This window comes from Physeter macrocephalus, chromosome 11 (assembly GCF_002837175.3).
Source record: "Physeter macrocephalus isolate SW-GA chromosome 11, ASM283717v5, whole genome shotgun sequence".
NCBI lineage: Eukaryota > Metazoa > Chordata > Mammalia > Artiodactyla > Physeteridae > Physeter > Physeter macrocephalus.
The window spans coordinates 152,978,183-153,003,726 of record NC_041224.1 but is presented as its reverse complement, the minus strand read 5'-3'; the positions used below and the strand labels follow the sequence as shown (position 1 = coordinate 153,003,726).

At 51.4% G+C, this 25,544-nt stretch overlaps 1 protein-coding gene across 3 annotated transcripts in view; it reads right to left on the bottom strand.

Moving 5' to 3' along the window:
• RGS6 (regulator of G protein signaling 6) overlaps positions 1-25,544 on the bottom strand; it is a 598,625-nt gene that overhangs the window by 19,476 nt on the left and 553,605 nt on the right. For 2 of the 3 annotated variants that reach the window (XM_055088571.1, XM_055088572.1), the window contains exons 16-17: positions 19,255-19,344; positions 15,477-15,530 (exon numbers count right to left, since the gene is read on the bottom strand). In XM_055088571.1, the coding sequence (XP_054944546.1) occupies positions 15,477-15,530; positions 19,255-19,344 (144 nt within the window). The remainder of the gene's footprint in view (positions 1-15,476; positions 15,531-19,254; positions 19,345-25,544) is intronic. The other variant, XM_028496111.2, reaches the window with a different exon arrangement.

Genomic DNA, 25,544 nt, shown 5'->3' with positions numbered 1-25,544 from the left:
GTAGTGAGGTGGATGGACCTAAAGACTGTCATACAGAGTGAAGTAAGTCAGAAAGAGAAAAACAAATACCGTATGCTAACACATATATATGGAATCTAAAGAAAAAAAAGTGGTTCTGAAGAACCTAGGGGCAGGACAGTAATAAAGACACAGACGTAGAGAATGGACTTGAGGACACGGGGAAGGGGAAGGGTAAGCTGGGAGTGAGAGAGTGGCATGGACATATATACACTACAAAGTGTAAAATAGATAGCTAGTGGGAAGCAGCCGCATAGCACAGGGAGATCAGCTCGGTGCTTTGTATCCATCTAGCAGGGTGGGATAGGGAGGGTGGGAGGGAGACGCAAGAGGGAGGGGATATGGGGATGTATGTATATGTATAGCTGATTCACTTCGTTATACAGCAGAAACTAACACACCATTGTAAAGCAATTATACTCCAATAAAGATGTAAAAAAAAAAAATAGGGTACCACAAACATAAAACAAAGCCTCCCCCCCTCCAAATCAAGAGATAGGTGAAAATTGAATTATATTTAAAAAAAGCTCTCTGGATGAAATCTTAACATACATTAAACCTATGTAAAAAGTAAGGAATATGGTCAAAATATAAACGATGGATTCTTTGGCCATAGCCCACCATCTTATGTACAGTAACATAAACAATCAGGTTTTTCCACGTCAATGGTGGGTCTATGGAATCTGCCTGCAGTCGTGTCTGCCGAGGGCAATTCCCACAAAATGTTACTGGGATCATTAGCAGGTCCAGACACCTTACTCTAGCCTGGCAACTAGCAGTGCTTTTTTTTTTTTTTTTTTTAATTTTTACTTTTAAATTTAGAAAAGTTGAGTCGTCAGCCCTCCTATCTGAACTAAATATGAGAGGACCAACCTATATCCCCTATCTCCAGGGATTTTCTCTTTGAATTTCTTGTTCCTGCCCAACGGGGTGGCATCGTTATCTCATGCACCCTCCCTTCTCAAGTGCCCTCCTCTTCGACTCAACCAGATCTTGATGGGGGCAGTGTGGGGACGGTCCCCTTACCAGGGACGCAGGTTAGCTGTCGAGGAAAGTTACTAACCGCCACCCATTGATTGAACATAGAGCAGCTGTTGTGTGTCAAGCGCACTAGACATTTGAGAGACACCTGTCCACAGCGTCCTTGCTAGTTAGGTATTCCTTTAACCCTCACTGGACACATGAGGTTGAACCACTAGCCTGAGTGCACACAGCTGGTCAGTGGCCTTCATGGCCCATCCGCCTTCTCCCTTGTACATGACTGTCACTCTCAAGGAAGGAGGCAGGTGGAAAAGCTCAGGACTAAGGACTCCTCCACATCTACCCACACCGGACTATCTCTCTGGGCAGTGCGGGGTGCTTTTCTCAACCTCATTGAGAAAGACGCTTCAGCTCTTGGGCAGACTTGAGACCATCCCAGGCATTTCTGTCCTGCCTAAGGTGCTTCCCTTCATCACACTGGGAACTCCTGAGAAGGAAAAGCTGCCACCTTCTGGCTGGCAAGCCTGGCAAAGTGGGACTTTGGCTGTTGTGCTGAGTTGAGGTGCATGTCGCCGTTGCTTGGCGCTCATGGGTTTAAAACGGTGGCTACTGGACCGGCCAGTGAAGCTGCCACTTCTGTTTGTGGCCCTGTGTTATAGGTGCCGATGCCTCTGGGATCTCCACAGCAACAGTCCCAGGGAGGAGAGACGCAGGTGTGATGTTTACCCTCCTGAGGAGGGGCGGGCGGATGCTTTACTCCAATTAGAACCAACCCCCATTAGAACCACGTGCCTAAATCGAGCTGGCTGGGGAAGCCCTGCCCGGCTGCTCTTCCTGGCGCTTCTGACTTCTGCCCCTCATCGTCCTCGTCACTTACGGGGCTCTTTGCAAAGGCCAACCTCTACCTGTTAGTTTTGGTGGGTGATGGGAGACCTTCCTCCATGGTCCCCAGCTGTGCAGGGACAAATCTGGAACCGGGCAGGCATGCGGGATGCCGGGCGTGACAAGGGCTCAGCAGCTGTGCCTGACACTGGTGGCACCATGCCCAGTCCCCAACTCCCCAGCCTCCTGTCCAAGTTGTGCATGTCCATTTTCCCTGCTGCTTTTTTCACCTCATGCAGGAGAAATGCCCCTCTTTTATTACCGGATCTCTTATCTCCTGCCTCTCGTTCTGACTGAAAAACCCTGGTGCTCTTTCTACACTCAGCCTGCAGCAAGTTCTTGGCGGACACAGGGGTGGAGTGGAGGTGGGCATTCTGTTCACAAGGCCCCTCGATGGCACACCTTCCTTAGCCCATGCTGTGCTTGCCTCTTCCTTGCCTCCTCCTCCTTCTCCTTAAACGTACTCCCACATCTCTGTGCTGGTTCACCCCAAATTAGGCAAGGGCCCAAAGACTCAAGGAAACAGGGACATGGCTGAGTTGCTATCGGCAATAACTTGATGCTACTTTTTTTTCCAACTAGGAAGTTCAAGTGACCCTTGACTATGGCGACAGGGGACAGTGCTACTGAAGTTTAGTGGATGAGACAGCAGGACGGATCACTTGCTCAGCAGTGTGTGATCCTTCTCAGGACCCAGGAGGACTCTAACCCCACCCACCTAAGGGCACTTCTCATCTCCTGTGAACACGTTCACCCAGAACACATCCATGGTTTGGGGTCCTCGGTTAAGCCAGCTGCCAAGGCAGAGTTTTGAGGGCACAGGCTGCCAACATGCTGACTGTCCCCACTGCCCCAAAGCATAATCTTTCCGTGAATGTCCAAGTCCATTTGGATACACGTTCAAAGAGGGCTGGCTCACTTCTCTTTCCTCTCTACTCTCAGGAATGCAGTTTGGCGGGCATTTATCAGACATGTATTTCTAACCTGAAAAAGTGCAGCAGGGGCAGGTCAAGCAGGAGTTTTCAAGACATCTCTGGACAGAGACGTGGGCTGATGGAATTCCTAGCCACAGAGAACCTTCTTACTTCCCTACAAACCCTTTTCACAGGTCGCTGCAATGCTCTCCATCCCTGTGACACAGGGCATGGGCGGTTCCCTAGCCCTCTTCTCCCCTGGTGGTCTAGCAGGTAGAAAGGTGAGATTTCCAAGTTTCCCACAGGACTTGGCCCTGGACCACAGAGGAAGAGTAATGGAAGCTGTAAGTGGGAGACTAAGCCTCAGGATGCTGCTGTTGGGGTCTAAAACCATCTTCAAAGGTAGAGGGCATTTCTGCTAGGGGTCCAGGAGAAGCGAGTTACAGGATCAATACCTGAAGACATTATTTGTACATTGCCTCTGGGACAAGGCACTCATCTCCGTGTCATCTCTAGACCCCTCAGCTTCTTGTTTCTTAGGAAGAAAAAACTATGGGTGTATAAAAAGAGGCAGGAAAAATGGGCACACTAAAAAATGGGTGCCACTGACTGTCCATGGAACTAGGGTGTGAGAACAGGAGGGGTGGGCAGAGATGAGGCCACGGACAAACAGATCATCTCTTCCGGATTTGGAGCACCTTCTGGGCAGAAAGATCCCAAAGAAGGTTAGAGAGTTCGGACGCCGGGATCACTCACCCACTGCTGGAAGGAAGCCACCTCGGGGGTGAAATGCAGCGGCCATTCTGACTCTGCGCCAGCAGCACTAGGCAATTGTGTTTTTAGGAAGGGAAGTGAAGAATAACTTATCCAGCTGAAACCGTGAAGACCTGTGGCTTTAGGGGAGCCCCTGCCCAGACACGCACACAGCAGCAGCGGGCAAGGCGGTCCATGCGCAGAGGCACATGCAAGTCTTCAGCGTATGTTACACACGTACCACATACACTGAACACGGAGGCGTGCATCAGGCAGGTAGCACATGCACCTGTGTAGGCAGCCGTGCACACGCTCATGTGAGTGTTTACACCACAGGCACTTGCAAAAGCATCTCATGCAAGGTTCAAGAGCAACCACATGATCGGCTGTAGAGCTTGACATCAGGCTCCTAAGATGCCAATCTTTGACAGACACTGCAAACTTCGAGCATTTACCTTAAGATACATATATAAACCTGACTTTCCCCAGGAAAAAGCCATTCGTGTCAGTGCAAATGGCCTCTCTGCTTCTGTTTCTGTCAATACCGAAAGCGGTGGGAGCGTGCCGTCCAGGGGGCTGGTCTCCGAGGGATTTCAAAGCATCCCCTGCCACTCGGTTCTGACTCCTCCAACCACCCCAATTTGTAGCGCGCAGTTAAAAAACAGGAGCCTCTGTTTATCTGGCAGATGGGGCAACCAGACTTGGTGAGGTTTTACTGCTCAGGGCGGCTCCAGGCAGGCAGACAGCTGCCAGGTGAGGGTCTCTGGGAATGAGGCTTCTGCGTGCAGAGTGCTACATCTGCAGGATTGGATTTCATGCTCTTACAGGGGAGAACCATCTCCGATCTGTGTCCGGAAGCAGGAGGCATCTTAGGGTCCTGCACCTCAGGAGTCGGGGCAAATGCCAGATCCTGACAACGTAGACAGTGTTTCCTTGGTGCCCCCCCACCCCCCACGTCCTGGCACCGCACTGCTACAAACCCCCAGCTCCTACAGCTTCCTGGGAAGTGCACAGGGGCCCTGAGAAATAGACCACAGGGCAGAAGCTGGTGCGCTGGGTACCACAGTCCCTCCTTTCCTAGGGAAAGCAGAGAAACTGGCTCTTTGAGTTGACTTTAAAAATAAGACAATAATAATAGCTACCACTTATAGAGTAGAGTCATGAGCCGGTTGCTGTAATAAACGAATGTGCTTTGCACACATTGTCGTATTTGAGATACGCGTGTCACCATCCTCAACTGCAAAATAAATACAATAATACCTACCTTGCGGGACGTGGTTGGAAATCAGATAAGGTAATAAGAGCTAATGGGCTGCAGGTAACATCATAATAATGAAAATAATAATACAAAGAGTTATACTTAAGCATATATACTGCAAACACTATGCTAAGCACTTTGTGTATTCTTTCCCTCTTAATCGTTTACTCTTATCTTTTTTACAGATGAGGAAACTGAGGCTTGGAGTCTGAAACGCACAGTTAAGTGGTGGAGCTGGAGGAGAACCGAAGTCCCTCTCGGGACAAGTTCTGCATGACACGGATGCCCACAGCGCGACAACGTGAGCGCCTAAGACATGGCAGCTGTTCTCGTTATGCCCTCATTTAGTGCCAACATCCACCCAAGGCAGCAGTCATCATTGTACCCATTGGGCAAGTGAGCGGCTTGCCCAGGGTCTTATACCAACTTCAGGTGGAGAAATAGGATTCAACGGGGGCTGCCCATCCCTAACCCTGAGCCCATTCTCTACATTCTGGTGGCCCCTAAAGGGATGTTGTTCTCAGGGGGCGGAGCCAGCAGGTCATCTTCAGTAGGGGATGAGGACGCAGTTGGGGGAAATATCACTGCCAGGTTTTTGACATTTAACCTCTCATAGGTAGTGCTGTTCAGTCACACCCAGATAGCTGGCTCTGGAGGAGCAGTGAGGACAGCTCAGGGAAGGACGAGGGGCCAGTTGGAGCCTCTCAAAACAAACTCCTGCCAGGGCAAGACGCACGTCGCTGTGCAGTCCTCCGTGCAGTCCTGGGGAGGGTGGAAAGAAAGGGGACCCTGACATCAAACCTACACAAAGCTGCTGAAGGGTAAGCTGGGGTCTCTAGCGGCCACCACCCCAGCCGCACGCCTTCCTGGTGACCCTTCTCATAACGTCCTACACATCTAGAAACAATTCAGCAACGCTGTGATTGAGGGCTAGCAAATGATGGGCTCTGAAGCTGTATCATTACCAAGGAAACCGCCCTTGAGGATATGACCACAGGATGGTGACCACTCACAAATACTAATGGTTGAATCTTTTACGTATTTAGAATTATGGATGCCCTGGAACCTTCCAGGATCATTCAGGACAGAGAATCCAGCAGAATTTCCCCTCTACTTTTGCCGCAGCTTACAAGGTTGGGTTGAGTTTTGTACTGGTTGCTCCATCTCCATTTCCCAACTTAGTATGCTATGATGGAAAGGGCAGGCCCTCTACCCTTACTTGATGGTCTGCCTTTTCCCATTAGCTGTGGGGATTTGGACGCACCGTGCTCTCGGTACAAATGAGAAAGGCCGGGGGCATGGTGTAAAACAGTTCTCCAACCCTGTGAGAAAGCATGGGCACCCCCTGGATCCCATACCCCTCTCTCCCCTACCTCTTATATCCAGGCATCAATCACGCCCACCAGAGTTTTAAAGGCCTGTATGAGGGAACACAGTAACAAGCAACTCTGACTGGGCTTTCTTTAGCTTCAAAAAATGTCTTATTAAAACTTTGCTGACTTTATCGGGATCGCCATGTTTAATGAGAGGCCTCAAAGAATTTGAAAGCAAAAGATGAGGAGAGGAAAAAAGCCATAAGCTGCAATCACCATAATTATACAATCCCATGATGAGTTGAAGGCAGCCCTGGCAATGCCCGAGAGAGGAGGGAGTGTCATTTGCAATCAGGTTGGTCCTCGGGACAGCTGGAAAGAATGTGACACGAGAGCCCTTCCCTTCCCCTGAGTTGGGCTGAAGATGAGTCCTCACGGAAGGGCCCAGGAGGAGGGGGCCCACGAGCGCAGTTTCCCCTTGGTCTAAGGTATCAGGGGGCGTGTTCTGTTCCTGGCCAGACTTGAGACAGTTTGGGGGCCAGCTTGTCCGCCTGGAACCTGCACTGGCATCAGGTAAAAGGCAACTGGCTTGATCACCTTTTCTGCTTTCAACAAAACACCCATTCTGGATGGAAATGATGTCAGGCCAAGTTTTCTCCAGCATAGGGCCAGGGCACCCCCCTCCGCCCACCAACCCTGGCTGTGCTCAGCCTCCCTAAGCCAATGGGCACCGGTGTCCTCCGCGCACTGACTTCCTTCTGGGCATTCAGGGGAGAGAGCCCTGTTGCCCAGGGCTCAGCTGCAGCAGCAGCGACTGGCTTAAAAAACCAAAAGCAAAAGGCCAGGATGACGAGTGAAGGGCAGCAATTCCGCTTCTTGACAGTGGCCTTGCTTTGACTTTATCGTCTTCTGGCTTTTCTCCCTCAAGGTAAAATCTAATCTCCTCTGGATCCCTCTCCTCCAGTCTCAGCAAACTCCCTCCATGTGATCTGTCCTCCTTTTCCGTAGCTTATTTATAAACCATATGATAAAATGCAGTATTTCACAAATATTTAATGCATCTGAGGATTCCATTTGGAAGAGGTGATGGAATCCAGAGCAGAAACCTGCTCTACAATATCCTTGGCCATTTAGCTTCTGAACGTTTCCAGGGAGCTCCTTTTTCCTTGGGGTGACATAGTCCATCGTTGGGAAGCTGCTACTGTTAGAATAGTCTTAGAATGAGTGACCGTCCCCATGTCTTCTACGCATTTGTTCTAGCTTTGTCTGGAACAATCCAGAAATGTCCACTCACTCTGGGAGAGAAACACACATATAGCTCCAGATGGTTACTGAATCTCTTTAGGGGCAGGACACCTTTACCTCCTTCAGTCTCATCTGACATGGCTTCCAGAGTCCCCAGCTATTCTCTTCTGAATTTTCTCTAGTTTGTTGAAGTTCCTGATAAAATGCAGGGGGCTTAGAACCAAGATTCAACACAGTCTAGAGCAACCCAGAGAGCAGTGGAGCACTTCTTTTCTGACTGTTCCACTTTTGTTATTACAACCTAAAGTTGCTTAAAAAAAAAAAAGTGATTGCATCCTGCTTTTGCTTCTATCAGGCTTGTAATCAATTGCAACCCCAGAATTTTTTAAAACTTGAATTACAGTGAAGGCTAGGAATGCCACCCTGTAGTTGTGAGACTGAATTTTTTTTAACCTAAATTTTATCCCGTTAAATTATACCTGGTTGTTTGGACCCATCATTCTACCTGTAGGAGATGGTTTTACGATAATTCCATGACCTATCAAATGAGCAGTACCTTCCAGGTTTGCATCTTTGAGTATGATTGACATGTTTGTCTCTCCATCTAAGTCATCAAAAAGGATGTGGATAGGACAGGGCTATGGCTGGACCCTTGTGGCCACAACTAGAAACTGCATTTCCCATGGACATAGATCTATTAATTCACCATCTTATCAGCCATTAAGATGCGATGAATATACTTGCTTTCCCTAATTATGGGCAAACACAGAGGCAGCGGAGGTGGAGGGGGTACAGGGGACAGGAACTGATATTATTTTCAACCTTATTGCACTAGTATCTGGTCACAAATAAATATTTTCTGGAGCAGGGGATGTAGTTATGATGGTCATCCATCTACAGTGAGCCAGGCTTGCAAGGAGGGTGTGGAAAGTTCCTGCAAATATTACACCAATGAGGCCCATTCTTGTTTGGGGCTGTGGTGCCATGGCTCAGGCCAAAATGAAATCCCTGTCAAAGGATTTTCAATACACACCCAACTCAATTGACCAGCGGGTGTGGCAGAACTCTTGCCATTTGGACGCTGCCACTGCCCGGGTAGCTATACACTCCCAACCCCGTCCCACCTTCCCGCCTGTCAGGGAGCCGGCAAACAAACACTCAAGGGTCTTTCTCTCATTGGCCTTCAGGTATCATCGCTAAACTGAAGATCCCACAGCTCCAAGCTCTTTTCAGCTCCCCTGCAGTGTCCCAGTTAGCATTCTGCTTCACAGCAACATTTTGGAGATTGTTCCTTCCTATGGATTTGTATCCTGCCCTCCTTCCAGAATACCATGGTTCCCAAACTCGATGTGAACCAAAGATACTCATTTGCTGCTCAGAAACAGGGGACACTCCCGCGTTGCTTTCACCAGGCGCTCATTCTGGGGGAATGCCGTGGCCAGCTTACTTCTCAGCCTTCGAAGTCCTTAGACCTTGAGCTCTCTGACTTCTAACCGTCCAGTTTGGACACAGGCAGAGTTGGGTCTCTTCTCCCTGACCTTGACATTGGCAGCTTTGTCTCCTTCCTAGGTTCCTGCTATTCCAAAGCCTGCCTAATGCCTGGAGGTTTCTCTCCTGCCCCTTGCGTGGTACCGCTGCTCCCCTGGCAGGTCCGAGGCGGATTCTGTCCCCTGGAGAAGCGGGCATCCTGTCCCCTGCGTGGCCCGCACTCCCCACCGTTCATCCTGCTGAGGGCCCTGGGGTCGGTCACCTTCACCCTCTGCCTTCTCCCTGGACAGATGGGAGCCCATGGCCATTCTCACGTGGCTCCCTGGGGACAGGAGCCAGCAATCTGACGGTACAAGCAACAGGGAACGGGCTGAAATCCCACAGCCCCCTCAGCCACTTCTAAAGGGAGAGATCCTTCTAGAAGGACGTCTTTCCTGAGTGGGGGGGGGGGTAGGAGGAAGGCTCTGTTACGGCAAAGGGCTGCAGGTCAGCTCCCGAAATAGCTTCCCACCTGGCACATCCATCCACAGTGTGCCCCCAGCCTGCCTCGCGGGAGACTGGCAGGGATGCGATTTGGATCGGAATCCGTGGCTGTAAACACACAGCTGTGCCTTTCTGCCTCATGGGAGTTTTTCACTTGACTGCTCGGCACACTGGGGTCTGGGGAAGGCAGGAGAAGCCCGGGGTGGGGGAGAGGGAGGGCCGGCCAGAGGAGGAGGGCGCAGTTCTGCAGAGCCTAGCTGTCCCCTGAGTCAGGAGGCTGAGTCATTGCCGCATTTCTTCTCGAGTGGGCACTCCGCGGGGAGGGCGTTTTTGGCTGCTTTTCGTTGACAGGTGGAACCATCAGCTGGGGGTTCCTCTTTCCAAGAGGAGTGGCAGTGTCAAAAATGACAACCTCTGACCCTTTTTGATAAATAAAAATCTCACCCTTCCCCAGAGTTTCAGAAAGAGCCCCTCCCAACACCCCCACGGAGAGAGCCACTTTATCTCTTTGTCTTCTCTGTATCCTGCCAGCTAAGCTGATTCAGCTGTCTTACATTTTATAGTTGGTTTATAAAAAAAAAATAAACTTTTACATTTTCATTTTCCAGCTACAAAACTATAATATTAAACAGGCTTTTCCAAACTTCACTTGGACCCAAGATGCAGAGAGAAGGGTCGAGACCAGAGGAGGCTTAACCTACCACTGACTATAACCAGGTTAACACGCCCTCTGTGCCCTCTTTCTGGGCATTAAGAGAGGACAGTGGAAAGCCGGCCCGGAGTTCTCCGGGGAACTGGAAGGCGTGGCAGCAGGAGAACAGCAGAGTGATGCTGAGGTCCCCAGACGCTCACAGCCCATTTTCCCCACCCTCCCACAATGCACGGGGTGACGTGGCAGCAGCCACGCAGAGCCCACCCCTCTGCCCGACTGACCTCAGCCCCACCTCCCGACACATAGCCAGCTGGGCATCCGTCCTGGAATGGCGGGGACTGCGGCACTGGCAGAACTGACAGGGTGCGTGGTCCTTACCCTGCTCTTTGTGACCTCTCCCCCCCCGCCCCCCAGGGGCCCCAGAGCACAGTGAGCCCTGAGCGATGGAGGGATGGGGCCTGTGCGCCAGGTGCCAGTTGCACTCAGCTCTGACGGTGCTTTATCGTCAAATCCCTGTCGAAGGATTTTAAATACACACCCAGCTCAGTTCCAAACATGGTTTACTTCCCAGTGTCAAGGGTGGGCAGCCACTTCCCAGGCAGGAAGGCAGCTCCTCTCTCACTCGGAGGGATGATTAGCACAACTCGCAAATCTCAGGATAGAGAGAAGCACAGACCTATAGAACATTCCAGCTGAAAAGGCCCATAGAGATGATCTAGTCCACACCATTGTTCACAGGAGAAAACCAGGGCTCAGAGAGGGCTAGCGATGGGCCTGAGGCCACACTGTTAGCAAGCTGAGCCTGGAAGCGGGAGCCACCCTGCATGGAGGCTGCTGAGGAGTTTCCCAGAGTCCCAGGGGAAGTCCCTGCTGCTCAAGACGGGCAAGTTTTCATGTTTTCCCTCCCAAGCACTGCTATGGAACCCGTCCCCATCTCTAGGCAGGTCCGGGTCTCACTGCTGCTGGATCTCAGGGCTCTGAGATGGGAGAGGCTGGCGACCCAGACATCCCCATGGGGCCCAAGGACTGTTTGCAATCAGAATCAACTCTAAAGATTTTTAGCCAATCGTTCCTTGCTGGAGGCCCGAAAGGGGCTCTGCTGAGTCTAGGTGTTTGAGAACTCATTCGAGCGGAGTGCACGGCCCTGCCCCTGACACGCTGAGGGGGAGGGGGAGACAGCCTCCCCGGGAAAGGAGCTGCTGTTGGGGGGGGAGGCGGGGGATGGGCCGAGCACCTTGGCTGCAGGCCCTCTGCCTCGCCTGCCAAGGGTCTCAGCCTTCCACTTCTGGTTCAGCACCTGGGCCTGGGGCCGGAGCTGCCTGGAAGGTGGTGGGAGGTGAGCTGCAGACTTTTTAGCTCTCATTAGCTTTTCCTTGGCTTTTGGTTGGGGCGGGAGGAAAGGGAGAGGGAGGGAGGGTGACAGCTGGCTCCCAGAACTTCCTGGTCTCCATCTGACTTTCCCGCTGCATTCCTTGGCAGGCAGGACAGAAACGCTTGGAGATGCTGCTTGGCGCACGCCAAGGCTCCCTCAGCTCCCGGCCCTTGCTGTTTCAATTCCAAGGAGCACCTCGACAAAGGCCAACTGTGATGCTCTCTTAGGAGGGGGAGGAACACCGAGTTCCCATCTCTGCTCTCCTCTGAGGCCTCCAGCGTAGCTCGGGCACCAGCAACCCCATTGCCCATCTTGGGAGCCCGAGGCTCCAGCTGATGAGGCTCTCAAGAGGACACCTGGGACTTTGGTTGAGCGCCCAGGCAAAGGTGTCCAGGGAGGCTGATGCCACCGTCACCCAGGGCTGCCACTTCTGCTAACTTAAGCGCTATCCCTTGCAGATACCATGCAGAGGACTTTTTCTAGCTTTTCCTCCCGGAGTTCCTCCTCTGGAGTTCTCACCACGTGGCTTTGGCCACCATCTGAAAAGGGACAATCAAATTGCTGCTGTTGAACCTTGGCTAATGGCCCTTTGCTGCTTCTTGCCCTCCTCCCATGCATCCTTGCTGTCCTCTAGGTCAGGGTCGCCCCTTGTGGGGCCCTCCCTGCTTTGTGGTAGACCCTGAAGGAATGAGCACGCCTAAGAGAGAGCAGGGGCATGGACAGCCTTTCCGCTCTGGCCACCCTCGTACCCTCATTGTCATCTGTCAACCGCAAAAGCAGGAAGATGGTGGAGAACGGCAGACTGGTCAGCCCTGAGCAGTAGAAAGTGGTCTCTGGTTAGAGAAGAGCCTCCTCCCCGCAGTCAGCAGTGCCTGGGGCCTCCCACCAGACAGTCTGCAGAGGAGATGGAGGGTGATGCAAAGGCAAGCCACAGAAGTTTCCTACTGTGCCTTTCATACCCTACAGCCGCTGTGAAAGGAAGCTTCCCAGTGGACAGGACTAGGGAGAGACAAGCTCCATTCATTTGACCTGAGGCCATGTCCTAGGCCCCCTTTGCGAAGCTGCTATGGGTTACAGCTCTTCCTGGGCCTGGAGCTCTTGGGACCGGGGCCACCATGTACAGCGATGGGAGTCATCCACTGCACGAGGGAAGCCGAGGGTCAAGGAGGGGCTGAAACCCAGCTGCGCGTCGCTTGGCCAGCTGGGCGTCTGTGGGGCCGGGCTCATCAGGGGGAGTCCTGTTTTCTGCTCTGAATAAAGATGCGATGTGGGCTGGCTGCGCCACGCCATGGACTTGGAGTGACGTTTGCTTCTGGACCTGGGCCTGCCCTGTCAAAAAGCAGGCCATTATGCAAGCTCCGTGGCTCTAGGTGGCCCAGCTACACAATGCCTTGGCACAGCATACCCCCCATTTGCTCTGATGTTCAAGCTCCCTCCATATCATGATACACCTGAGTCTTGGAAAGAACGATCTGCTTTCTCCACATGTCCCTCCTTTACCAAGAAAAGAAAGGACACTGGCGTGGGAGAAATTCTGGACCCAGATTCAGTTTTGATAAGAAGTGAGCTGACTGAGATAACTAACCATCTGGATCAACATTTCTTACCACTAGTTAGTCCTAAATGGCAGCTGGCCTCACATCCTTGGTCCATGGACTGCCCAGCTTCACCCCCTCATTTTCCCATTCTTGGTTCCATGACATGGATGGTCTTTTTACACATATTTCCCAGCACCATGAGAATGCTATTGAACAAATCTTTCATTGAGTTTTATAGTTTGCGGTATGTAGCGGATGAAATATTCACGTAGACCTTCTTTTAAACAAATCAAGCACTTTATGTATGTTATATCCAGAAAATGGCCATCAAATTGCAAGGCATTTTCATTGGCTGGTTAATTCTGTTTGATTAGAACACTGGGCTGTGGAGACCACGTTCTTGGGTTCCAGCCTCAAGTACTCTGAGAGTGGCTACTATTCTAACGGCCATGGGCAATTTCCTCAAACTCAGCCTCATCTTGTTACCCCAAGTGGTGTTACCCCAAGGGCACAAGGAGCACAAGGATGGATCAATACAAATCCATCTCCATCTCCACCACTGGGAACAAAAACTCAGAACGCACCACCCCTTAGAGTCTTCATAGAAAAAATAGCATGGAATTTAGGAATTTTTTGGTTTTGAAGTTTAGGCCTTCTCTCATATAGATTCTAAAAATCTCAGGAACTTGGAAGATTTTTCTCTTTCAGCCGGCCCTGAAACATCTCTGTAAGTTCTCCCATGTGCACACTTCAGATGCTTGGAAGGTGGTATCTGATGCTTTCTCTTTCCAAACGCTTTGTTAACAGACCTTGGAGAACCACTGAACCAACACCACTTCTGGGATGAAGGAACATCAATAAATGCTCTTCACAGAGCTTCCCTGAGATCATGCTTGCTTTCCCAATACCCACTTCTCATGAAAAGCAGCCTGGAGATGTTTGGATGCCTCACCCAAGTACCAGGCTTCCTCTCACACCCTCAGCCCACGCAGTCAACCTGAAGGGCCTCCCTGGGGCTGCAGGAGTTCTGCTTTCTCCACAGTATACTCTGGGCTTGTCAACAAAACCCCTAAACTTCTTCCACCTACAGCCTCCAGGCCTCAAAAGAGAGGGAGGGGTGGGTTCCCACCACTCTCTATCAGCCATCGGGGGTGAAGGAACTCCCGTTGGCCTTGCCTCTAACAGCCCGTGGCAGCTTCTTGGTGTATGAAGTTATGTGTCCATGGCAAACCAGCCATGAAGACAGACAGGGGAACCACAGGTCTTACACTGTGCAAGTTCTGATTTCTCATGAGGAAAGGCCGTGGGGAGGAAAGGCCATGGGGAGAAAAGACCAAAGAAGAGATGGGATGAGCACCCATATTTTAATTGCCACCTCCTGGAGCTCCTGTGATGGTTACATCTAGCAAATTCACAATGATGTTTAAGTTCAGTTAAGATGCACCTAGCTATGCCAGGTGAATGACCAGGTTGTTTTCAACCCAGAATTCTTAGACTTTTCATTAAAGGGATAAAATAAAGATACTAATCACACAGTAGTCAGGTTTACAAGGACTCTCCTCTTCAATAGAGGGAGGAAAAAGGCAAGTTAGCATCAGTGGGTTTCCACCCTTGGGGAAGGGAAATTTGGCCAGTTCCACACGTGGGATCCCCTGGCTGCCATGTTGGTTCTCTCTGGTTTGACGTGAAGAGTGCAGGCTGGGCCCCATGAACTCAGCAGCGTGTTTTTGACGAGTGAGTGAATGAGCGGGACTGAGTGCCTCCTGTGCATCAAGCCCAGTGCCCCTGCCTTACAGAGAACATCACGGAAAGGGGAGATGGGTCTGTGCTGTTCTACAGACCATAGCCCCGAATCTCCACCAGGCACCATGGGGAAGACCCTCCCACATCCGCTCCACCCCGTGGCTACTGCCCTCCTCTCCCTGTCACGCTGTGCAAGGAAGGCTGACACGGGGCTGTCAGGGACGTGGGAACTCATGCAGAGGCCACTAACACACACACACACACACACACACACACACACACACACAGACACACGCCAGCTGTAGACCGCATCGCCACAACCCATGCAGCACGGCCGCCTTAGGCACACGCAAAAGCCGCCGACACAGCAGCAGCGGCAGCTGGCCTCTGGCACCCGCATGGTTGCCAGAGTCCACAGAGGGAAATTTGGATGTTTTTTTAGATGAGCTATGGTTCTGAGCCAATTTATTTTATGGTCCGGTTGGACGGCCTTCTCCCTGGGCTGCTGCAGAGGGTGCACCAACCGAGCAGCCCCGAGGGCAGGGGGCGGTCCTTCCTCCTCAAGGCCCCAGACGGAAGATCAAACGCCAGGCCCGAGGCTGGGCGGTCGCCCGGTGCACCGTCTGCGGAGGGAGCCGCCGGGCCTTTTGTCTTTTGCAGATCCATCCCTAGGAGAGAAGCCGCCGACCCTCCCTCGCAAAAGAAAACCGGTGGGTGTGTTGAGGGGAAAGCCCTGGGCTCCCTCCCAACCCCAAGGAAACGACAATAACCACCACCGTACACACAGAAAACAAAACAGAGAAAAACAACAACCAAAGAAAACCAGCTGAACTTACCACACTGCGAGTGAACTTTTCTAAGGAAGTTCTACGACCTTGCTCACTTTCTGGCTTTAGGGGGGAAAAAAAAAAAAAAAAAAGATAGGGAGAAAAATACAGAAAACAAAAAAAAATCTTCAGCTTACACATCGTTCCCCAAGAACAGCAGCGGCAGCTAATGAACCAAAACAAAAGCGAGACAGGGCGGGAAAGAAAACGGGACAAGAGAAGCAGCCAGTGCTGTGTGCAACAGTCAGTGGGAGAGACGGAAAACAGAGCCTCCCTGGAGCGGTGAGGAGACAGGGCTGTTTGCTTCTAGAAGAGCCATTAATCGTGCTTCGGGGCTGAAGTAGGAGCCACTGGGCTGGGAGCCGGGCCCTTGGTCAGCAGTTTGGAGCTGCCTGCTCACTGCTTTTGAGTGGCTGAGCCCACGCGCAGGAGCCAACTGGGGGCCCCAACGGGGGACACAAACCAGACGAGCTTCCAGGGCCAGCGGGGCCTGCGGGGGAATCCTGCTGAGACGGCCAAAGCGGCCATGGGCGAGGTGAAGTCATCAAGTCCTCCATGAGTCTGGGTTAGGACTTTCTCTGAGATTTTTCTGCTCAGATGCAGCCAGAAAGTTTGTTAACTTCCTCAACATCCTCGTGGCCCCTGGTGACTCTCGTTCTGTGTCCTTAGACCAAGGAGGCTCTACCCAGGTCTTTTGCAACCACAAAGATCTTGGGCCTCAGAAGGAGCGTTCTGGACAGAAAATGCTCTCTCGGTACTCGGGCAGGTGACCCCTTCCAAGGTTTACTCACGGCAGGTGACAGCAGGCTCAGGAACCTCCCAGGGACTCCAGGCTGAGGGTCCCCCCACACAGGGGGAAGAGGAGGCAAAGCCCCTGGACGCTCCCCCCAGGCCTGGCCGTTCTCCTCTAGTGGAGGAGAAGGGGGTGTGGTGTGGACCTGACCCTCTCCTCAACTTTCCTGCTTTTCCAAGGGGGGAGAATTACATCCCAAATACCTGCTGGTTTATCCCAGAGCCCAGTTCCAAGGTCCTGAATCCATGCCTGGGAAATCTGGAGAGCACACACACTCACGTGGACACACACACAGCAAATAATGGAAATTAGAGAGCTGAAGAAGCAGCCAGGTGTCTCTGGGTCTGCAGGATGTGCTGGAAGCAAAGGGGGCCAAAAGTAGCCACTGTGGGTGTGGACAAGGTCAGAGGGCTTCCTTGGCTGGCACACCCCATCCCCTCAGCTGGCTGCCGGGAGACAGAGAGGACGCTGCAGAAGGAAGACACAACACAAAGGACACACCGCCACAGAGCCGGGCTGGTCTTTCTCCTTCAGGCACAGGGAACTGAAGGATCCGTGCTTGGCCTGGCACCATACTGAGTCTCGCCACTGGGGCCGGCAGGACTCAGCTTCGAGCCAGTGGGCAGCCCGGGGGCTGTCTGTGCAGCTCAAGTCAGGCCAGTCCTAGGCCCCGCAGCTGGCATTCTGCGCCTGGCATTCTTGTCACTTGGCTCATGAGCTGCTGCTCACAGAGAGTGGCCACTGGCCTGACTTATTCAGGTTCCTCTGCCTTGCACAGGTCCTCCGAGCTGCCCTGGAAAATTGTACTTAAGTACTGGTACTTAAGTGTTCTGGAGGGGCCCCTCAAAACCCAGCTCACCTGCCCTTGAGACCTGGCTCATCAAAACAACTAACCTGATCTCTGAAAATACTAAGATAGAGGAGGAATTAGGGAGGAAGGACTGGAAGGCTATGCCTCCAGACTCCATCAGGAGCCTTCCTGAGCAAAAAAGTGAGGCTGATTTATATCCCTCCTCTTAGCTGTGGCTCACATCCCTTCATGACCTGGACATGCAGATCGCATGGTAAGCCCATCCCTGACATCAGAAGACACTCCAGGCCTACCTGGAAGTGCCGAGTTACAAATCCAGTCCATGCCTGGAGACTCAGGGAGAAATGGAAGAAAAGGTAGGCTTGTCACTGATTTTGGAAACAATTAACCCCTGGATATTGAAAGGGCTTTGGCATCTGCAAGAGCTTTCTGCCCCAAGAACAATCCTTGGTGTAGGGGCTGGAAGGATAATTCTAATGAATTTCACCTGTGACATTTTACAGGCAGGCCGTCCGTTCCTTCCTCATTCAAGTGACCTCCTCCGAGAAGCTTTCCTCGTACGGGAGGATCTGTGGAATCTCAGCCCCACTCCCTGTGCTGGGGTGCGTTTTCCCTTTGTGCTCAGACCCACAGGGAGACTGAATGGCCTCTGGCTTCTTCTGAGCGTGTGGACAGGCCCAGATGGGTCAGACTGCTAGAGGCTCACAATTTCCCCACACCGGGATCAGTTCAGCGTCTTGAGCCGCAAGAAATAAGGAACGATTACTTTGCCTTCTCCCCTGAGATCTGGGCTGGAGGCACCAAAGGTCTCCACAACTTTTCTTGAAAAACTGGGTATCAGAGCCATTACTGGTGGGGCTGTCAGCCAGCTGCATCAGGGCCTCTCCACCTCCACCCTCTGGCAAGGGAGCGGGCTGGAGGTCAGGCTTCACATTTTCCATCGTAGTAGTGACACCTGATGGAAGGGATGCAGGCCAACAAGAAAGCTGGGTTCCTCACGCTCTGGGAATCCCCAAAGTCTACTTCTCTTTCTCAGGCTCTTGGGGATGTCCTCAGGGCTACCTAAGGGCAGGCAAGCAGGATATAAATGCTCTTCTAGACCCGGGAGTGATGTGGGACCAGCCAGATATGCAGACAAGATGCTGGCACGTGAGGTCACAGTACACAGAAAGAGTGGCTGTGTGGCTGAGAGAGGAAGCCCGACAGACAGCGTGTTGCTGGACAACCACAGGCTCAGGGACTGCTGCTGGGGGGCTGAGAGGGAGAAGAAAGGGATGCGCATGGTCCTAAGTGGCATGGCACGGGAGTCCCGGGACTCGGTGCAAGGAGAGCCCCATTAACCACACGTGGGCCTCAGATCAGAACCGAGACGTGCAGAGCGTTTGCAGGCATACTGGAACCATGAGCCGTCCCTCCTGCCTCCCCTTTTCCAGACCCCATGGCCCTCCTGGCTCTTCCTTCCCTCCTCCCAGAAATCCAGCTGAGTTCACCCCTCCCTCGGCCACTCCCCACCGCCTGCATGCTGAGGGTCCCTGCGCCCCCAAATCCAGACACTGAGGGCCACAGGGAACCAGGACTTCATTCAGAGTGGAGGAGGAGGAGGAAGGAGCTAGGATGCCGTTCCTTCTTGGTTAAAAGAAAAAGCAAATGCTGTGGGGCAGGTGGGGGAGAGGAAGGGGCACCCCCCCACACCAGGAAGGACTTTGGGTGCCAGATCGCCCCCTGGAACCCTATAAGCGTTTCTATCCAGAGCGGGGGGTGCCCCAATCCTTGCCTCATACTCAACTCTGAGCTGGTCGGGGACAGAAAAATCTGTGGGCAGGGGGCTGGACTCTTCAGTGGTTTCCTAAGGGATTGGCTGATGTCACTGCCAGCCCTGTACTACTGGGCTGAGCCACTGCGGCCTCAGAATTTGGTCACACTCTCCGCTGTGGGCAGGACACGCAGATCGAGACGATGGGTCCAGGGAGACAGGATGCCACACCCTGGACCTTGGGGGTGGGCTGACGTGGTGACAATCCTAATTATATTCTATTGGAGCGGGACCAGGTACAGAGAAGGGAAAGAAGAAAAGAGAAAAGAGATAAAACCCAAGGGGTGACATTCTCATTTCACACCAGCAGCAAGCAGCAGGCAAAGGTCAACAGTGCTAAGAAAGGCAAGGCTGCCCTTCGCAGAGATACCTTCTTCTTGGCGAGCAGCAAGTCCTGGTAAGCATTTGACCGGAGGAAGCGGGCATAGCTGTCACTCTTCATCAGCTTGTAGATGTGCTCCTGGAAAGGCAGGAGGTGGGAAGACACAAGAAGGAACTGTCAACCAGTGCTAAAGGGAACTGCAACCCAACTGGCCACTGTGTTAGGAAAGACACAAACAAACCGAAATATGCTTGTCTGTACCTGGAAAAACACGTAACATGTTTGCTTTGATTCGTTTTTTTCCCACTCAGAAAACACCCACCAAAACCTATTGTCTCTCACAGAGTAAAAGATCCTTGAGGATCATGTCGCAGAGGCTATGTAATTGGGCCTTGGTGCCATGTTGGGATGCAGTGCTGCTTAATGATTAAAACCACAGGCACAGCAATAAGAAGGAAGAAATTACTGATTCACCCAACCACTTGGATGAATCTCAAAGGAATTATGATGAATGAAAAAAAGCCCCAGAAGGCTACATACTGTAGGATTCCACTGATATGACATTCTTGAAACGACAAATTATAGAAACAGACAACAGATTAGTGGTTGCCAGAGGTTAGGGATGGGAGAGGGGCAGGGAGGGGAGGGAGGTGTGGTTATAAAAGACAATAGGAAGGGTTCTTGTGGTGGTGGACTAGCTCTGTATCTTGACACATCTTACACATGTGATAGAGTTGTATAGAACGAAACACATACACACACATACGAGTACAAGTAAAATTGGGAAACCTGATAAACTCGGGGGATGTAGCAATGTCAACATCATGGCCGTGATACTGTAGTATAGTTTTTGCAGATGTTACTGTTAGGAGAAACTGGGTAAATGGGATGTCTCTATATTACTTCTTATAACTGCTTGTGAAGCTAAAAGTATCTCAAAATAAAAAGTTTAATTAAAAAAAAGTCCACAGGCAACGATGCAGTTGGGTCAGTTTGTGCATGTCAGGGCCGCCATCCCATCCTGGAAGGGGACCCTTAGAACCAGATCGTGGGGGCATCTGGGCAAATATGCCAGGCCTGAGTCTTCCATCCAGGAGGGGCAGATACTGGGGCACAGTGCCTTCCTGGGCTCCTAGAGGCATGACATTCTGGCCGTGGCAACAGATTTTATCCTTCACTTCCGGCTAATTCCTTTAGCCTTGTGATCCCTTCCTAATAGATCTGTCCTCATCAAGGGCAGGGAAAGCCTGTTTCATTAAAAGACGGAACTTGTCCATTGAAAAAGGGTTATTTATTAGTTGAAATGGAAGGTAGCTCAGCTGCACAGGAAAGCCTGGCTGTCGCGAGAGAGGACCTGTTAGGAGGAGGGTGGGCTTTCCCTATAGGGAGGGTGGGATCATCAGGCAGGGAAGCATCTTGCCTGATGTACACTCATTGTTCATCCCACGAAGCTGGACAAGGGCCCCAGTGCTCAGGGGAATGGAGAGCTGGTCAGTGAAGAGAATGCCCAGCAAAGAGGCTGGACTGGTCATTAAGGACCTCTTCCTCGGGTACTCTTCCCAGGGGAGGAGGAAGGGGAGGTAGAGACTTCTCCTCAGCCGGGGGCACATTTAAGAAATACCTGGCCAGACTGCTGGTGCATCCCAGAGGAAGCTGGGTGATGACGATGGCTTGCCAAGACCCTCTTCCTACCCACCTCAAAAGAAAGTGAAGACAGAAAGCAAGAATCACCTTGGTGGCATGTGGATCCCTCTCTGGCCATCTTCAGATGGACCATATGCAGACCTATTTGGGCACCAGCTTCATTCTTGCCCAGATGCCCCCATATTTATAAAAGCGGGTGCAGCTCTACTCGGGGGAATGGGACCACTGCAAGGAGCCCAGTGAAATGAAACACTGGCTGCAATCTGAATCTACTTTGATGATCCAGATGTGCTCTGAGTTAATAAACTTAGTGGGAACACATGTCGCTGAGTGTTTTTCTGCAAATTTCAGACAAAAATCCAGCCCACTCTAGTTTAAGCTCCTTGAGGGAACAATGTGTTTTTAATCTCTTATATGTGCATAGCGTCCAGCACGGGGTTAAATGGTAGCGGAATTTATGTTGCTTTTTGGTTCACTGAAATGCTGGTCTGAGTTTGCAAGTACTGGGCAAGTTTGCAGGCTCCATACTTGTTTTAGTTTATGATCAGATCCTGCTCTCTGTATGGAAGTCCCTATGTGGGCTCAAAGGAAGTCCCTATGTGGGCATCTTGGATCAGCCCTAATGGCCTCAGGGCCTAGACCGAGGGACATCACGGTCTTTGCATTTGTTGTCCCTTTACAGTGGTCTAACATTTACATCTTAGGTACAAACGTTAACCCAGAGAGAAACTATCTCGCTGTCTTCTTCTTCTTGTCTCAGGCATGGCTTCTGTCTGGCCCACAGAGCCAGGTGGCTCCTGAGACATCTGGAAAGGCCTGGCCCTCAGACCTGGACCCTCTCCAAACCCCTCTCCAAGGCAACAGGCCCATGCTTCTTGTTCTGACTTCTCAGAGGAATCTAAATCCCCAGGTATATCTCACAAAATACCCGCTGCTCCCCCAAGAAGAGTAAGGAAACCTTTCCCAGCCCAGCCCTTCTGGCCTTGGCAACAACTTTCACCCCTGATCTAGCTAATTCCTCCAGCTCATCGTGGGCAGGAAAAACTCTTGAAAGAAAGAACTTGTCAATTGAGAAAGAATAGGATAAAGCAGATGCCTCAACATTTGATCTCCAAAATATTTGTTGAGCAGCTCCTAGGTGCCAGGCACTGTGTCAGGCACTGAGATTACAGCATCGCCAAGACAGAAGAGGTTCCCGCTGTCATAAAGCTTAGATTTCACTGCCTAAGGGCGTGCGTGACCAGTTGAGCTGAGGGATACAAGGAAGAAGAGCAGGTTCAGGGTGCTGTGAATGGGTATAAGTGGGGACGACCTTCCCTGCCAGAGGTGGGGAATGGTTGCCCCTCAACCAGAAAGAGCCTCATCCAGGTAGGAAGAGCTGGGCAGACAGGAATGTGTCTCCCAGTTCCTAGTCTGGTCAACCAGAGCAAGAAGGACAATCCAGGGCCGAGGAGGAGGGAGTAGCAGGCAGTGGTGGTCCCCTCTCTGGGGGGGGGGGGCGGCGGGGGCTGTTGATGTGGGTCAGAGGGGCAGTTTGGGCACTGCTCTTGTCCTCTCTATGTCACGTGCCAACTTGGCAATTTGCTGCCAAGGCCAGAGCCAAGATGAGGACCTCGTGGGGAGAGAGTAAAGAGAACATGGCCTGTTGGATGTGGGCTGCATAAGGCAGTCTCACTCTGCCAACATCGTTGCTAGCCCTTGGCCATCATTATGACCGTCTCAGATTACCCTGTAAGGAAACAACCACCAAAACAACAATAGCATGTGCAAGGCACGGTCTGAGCAAAACAGAATCCAAGAACCTCTGCAGATCCCTCATGCCCCCCACAGGGCCTGAGGCTTCAGGCCCCTCTGGGGCCTCCTCTCCCACAGCCTATGGATCCAGGACTCTCCTCTACCCTCCTCTCCTCCCCCAAGCAAAGAAGTGCAGCCTTTGATGTACCCAGTTATGGAACTCTGTGCCTTCTTCCTTGCCAGCTTTGTCTAAGAAACACAAAGACAGTAAACAGGGGGTGGGGGAATGGAGTGCTGAGGTTTTTCTGGGAATGAGAATTAAGATAGGACTCAGGGTCTTTGGCCAGTTCCCAAATGCAATGAGTCTATCACTGCCAGGGACAGCAAGTGTACAAAGCTCTTGGCAGTGACCCCTACTGATTTATGAGGGGTTCTGGTTTGTTTCCCCTGCTTTGCAGACAACCAGTCTTAAGGAAAATGTATATCCAGAATCTGCAAAAAGCAGGAGAGCCACTGGCAAAACCAGTGAGCGCTCACCGACAGAATTCCTAAGGGCCAGAGAGAAAGAAGTTGGCGTTTCTCTTCTTTGCTTTTTCTTATCTTTTCTTGTTTTATTTCCCTCCCTCCCTCCCTCCCTTCCTTCCTTCCTTCCCCAGACCCCTCCCTCCCCTGCTCCCTCTCTCTCTTTCTAAAAAACGGATGATTGAGTTGACTGTGAACAAGCAGACCTACCAGGGTCCACATCTGCCTTCCTGACACGTAGGGAGGCACCTGCTCCCGGGAGGGTGAGGATGGTTCTCCATAGGTAGAGAAACTGATGCCCTAAGGCCCTACGTCATACTGAACATCTTAGCTACAATTCTCAGTGGGGGGAGGCAATCACACCCCATGGCGGTTGACAGTTACAGTACATGGATGTCACCCTGATGAGACACTCCACCCTCATCCAGGGCCAAGCCCAAGATGGGAGCTTTGCTTACCTGGGATGCTAAGGCAGAAGCAAAACCAACTGGGACCATGGGCAAGATTTTATAATAACTTTAAATGGAATGTAACCTATAAAAATATTGAATGATATGTTGTACACCTGAAACTCATATAATATTGTAAATCAACCATATTTCAATAAAAAAGATTCAGGGAAAAAAAAAAAAGCAATGGAGAGAATGAAAAAAAAAAAACCCTAAACCCCCAAAAGACTGGACTCAGTGGAGTCCGAGAAATATGCGGGAGGAGGAGGGAGGGCCTCAAAACCACACCTGCTACAAATCAATGTTTTGCAGTGAGGGTCCTCATTTGGAAATCTCCTTTGTTTTTAGACAAGACATGGTGGGCCTCACAGCACTGGGGAAGGCAATCAGACAAATGCCTGGACCTTGGGCCCCAAGCATGCTGGAGCAGTTAGACTACTTCAGAACACCCTTATGTCCTCCTCTTTGCTGTGGGTTCCTGAAACAGCTACAATCTCATCCCCCAGCTTTAGAGCATCCTCCTGGAGTGGGAGGCCGCTCAGCTGGAGCATTGCACAGCTGCCAAGAGCTCTTCTTGGGATTTTCAAGTGTCCTGTTTTTCTTCTGCAGATGTATGTGTCTCTGTCCTCTGTCCTCTTGGGAACATCAAAGCTTCCTGGAACAACATCCAGCCTTTGGGAACTGTTGGGTCCCTTGTGGTCCCTTGAAGGAAGATGACGCTGTGGGGCAGGATGTGGCATTGCCGCGTGAGACGCTGGAAGCGGGGCTGGGCTGGGGGCCAAAGGTGTGGATTCAGGTCCCGACTCTGCTTTTTCCAGCCCCGCCGAGCACACAATTAACGGAGGAAATACAAGGGAACACATTACGAAAACTCTACACATGTAAAGTAATGATGATAACTGGCCTTCGTGTTGGGACTGTCCTTGCCAGGGATGACGTGGGAAGGAGACCAAAGACCAGAAGGTTCCCAGGGAGGAGGAAAGGTGAGCAGAGTCCAGCTGTATTATTTCCATTGCTGTTGTTGTTTGCTCTGAATCAATGCTTAGGTTTAAACAACCCCATTTTACAGATGAGGACACTAAAGCTCTACAAAGTTGAGTGACCTGCCCAAGCACAGAGCAAGGATTTGTGCCCAGTGTTCTGTGACCCCGAAGCTCACACTCTTCCCCTGGTACGTGCTGCTGTTCATGGTCCTTGAGTTGGGGTTTTGAGGGAGTCAGGTTCTGTGGCTGAGACAAAGTCCTCAGCGTGTTGTTAGCAGAAGCGTCAGGGGCCTCCTCTCAAGCTTTAATCTGAGTCACCCCAGGGGTAGATGCAACCGCCATTCACCATTCCCTTTCGGGAACTGTTCGCCACCACGTTGTCAGTGACAGCAACGGCCACCCTGTCTCCCAGGGTGACGCAGGCTCTCACCTCACAGATCATGTACAACTTGCCTTCTGCACCAGAAGGGCCAAACTGGCAAAGCTCTGAGGGCTGACCGGGCCCCTGGGAAGTCACGGGCAGCAAGTCTGTGTCACAGAAAGTCACCCAGAAGATGCATGAGTCTCACCGTGCAAGAGACTCTTGAATATCTTAAACCAAAGGTCTTCAGACTTTAGGCATGGTTAGCTGAAGCCTAAAGAAAATTAACACTTTTCTCATCATGGGTCCTTCAGGAGGACAGAGGGTGGGACTGCACAGTGGTAGGGAATTGATGGGGATCCTAAGTCAGTATCTGCTTAATAAACATAGAAAAGACTCACTTGAGTGAGTCCAGACGCTCACTTGAGTGAAAGAGAGTAGCTTGTCCTCATGGATGTGGCTTTGGATGACCATCCTAGGATCCTGTGGATTTTTTTTTCCAGCTTTTTTTCCTTCTTTTTAAATATTGAAATATAGTTGATTTACAATGTTGTGTTAATTTCTGCTGTATAGCAAAGTGATTTAGTTATATATATATATATATATATACATTTAAAAAAATATTCTAGGATCCTGCGGATCTTA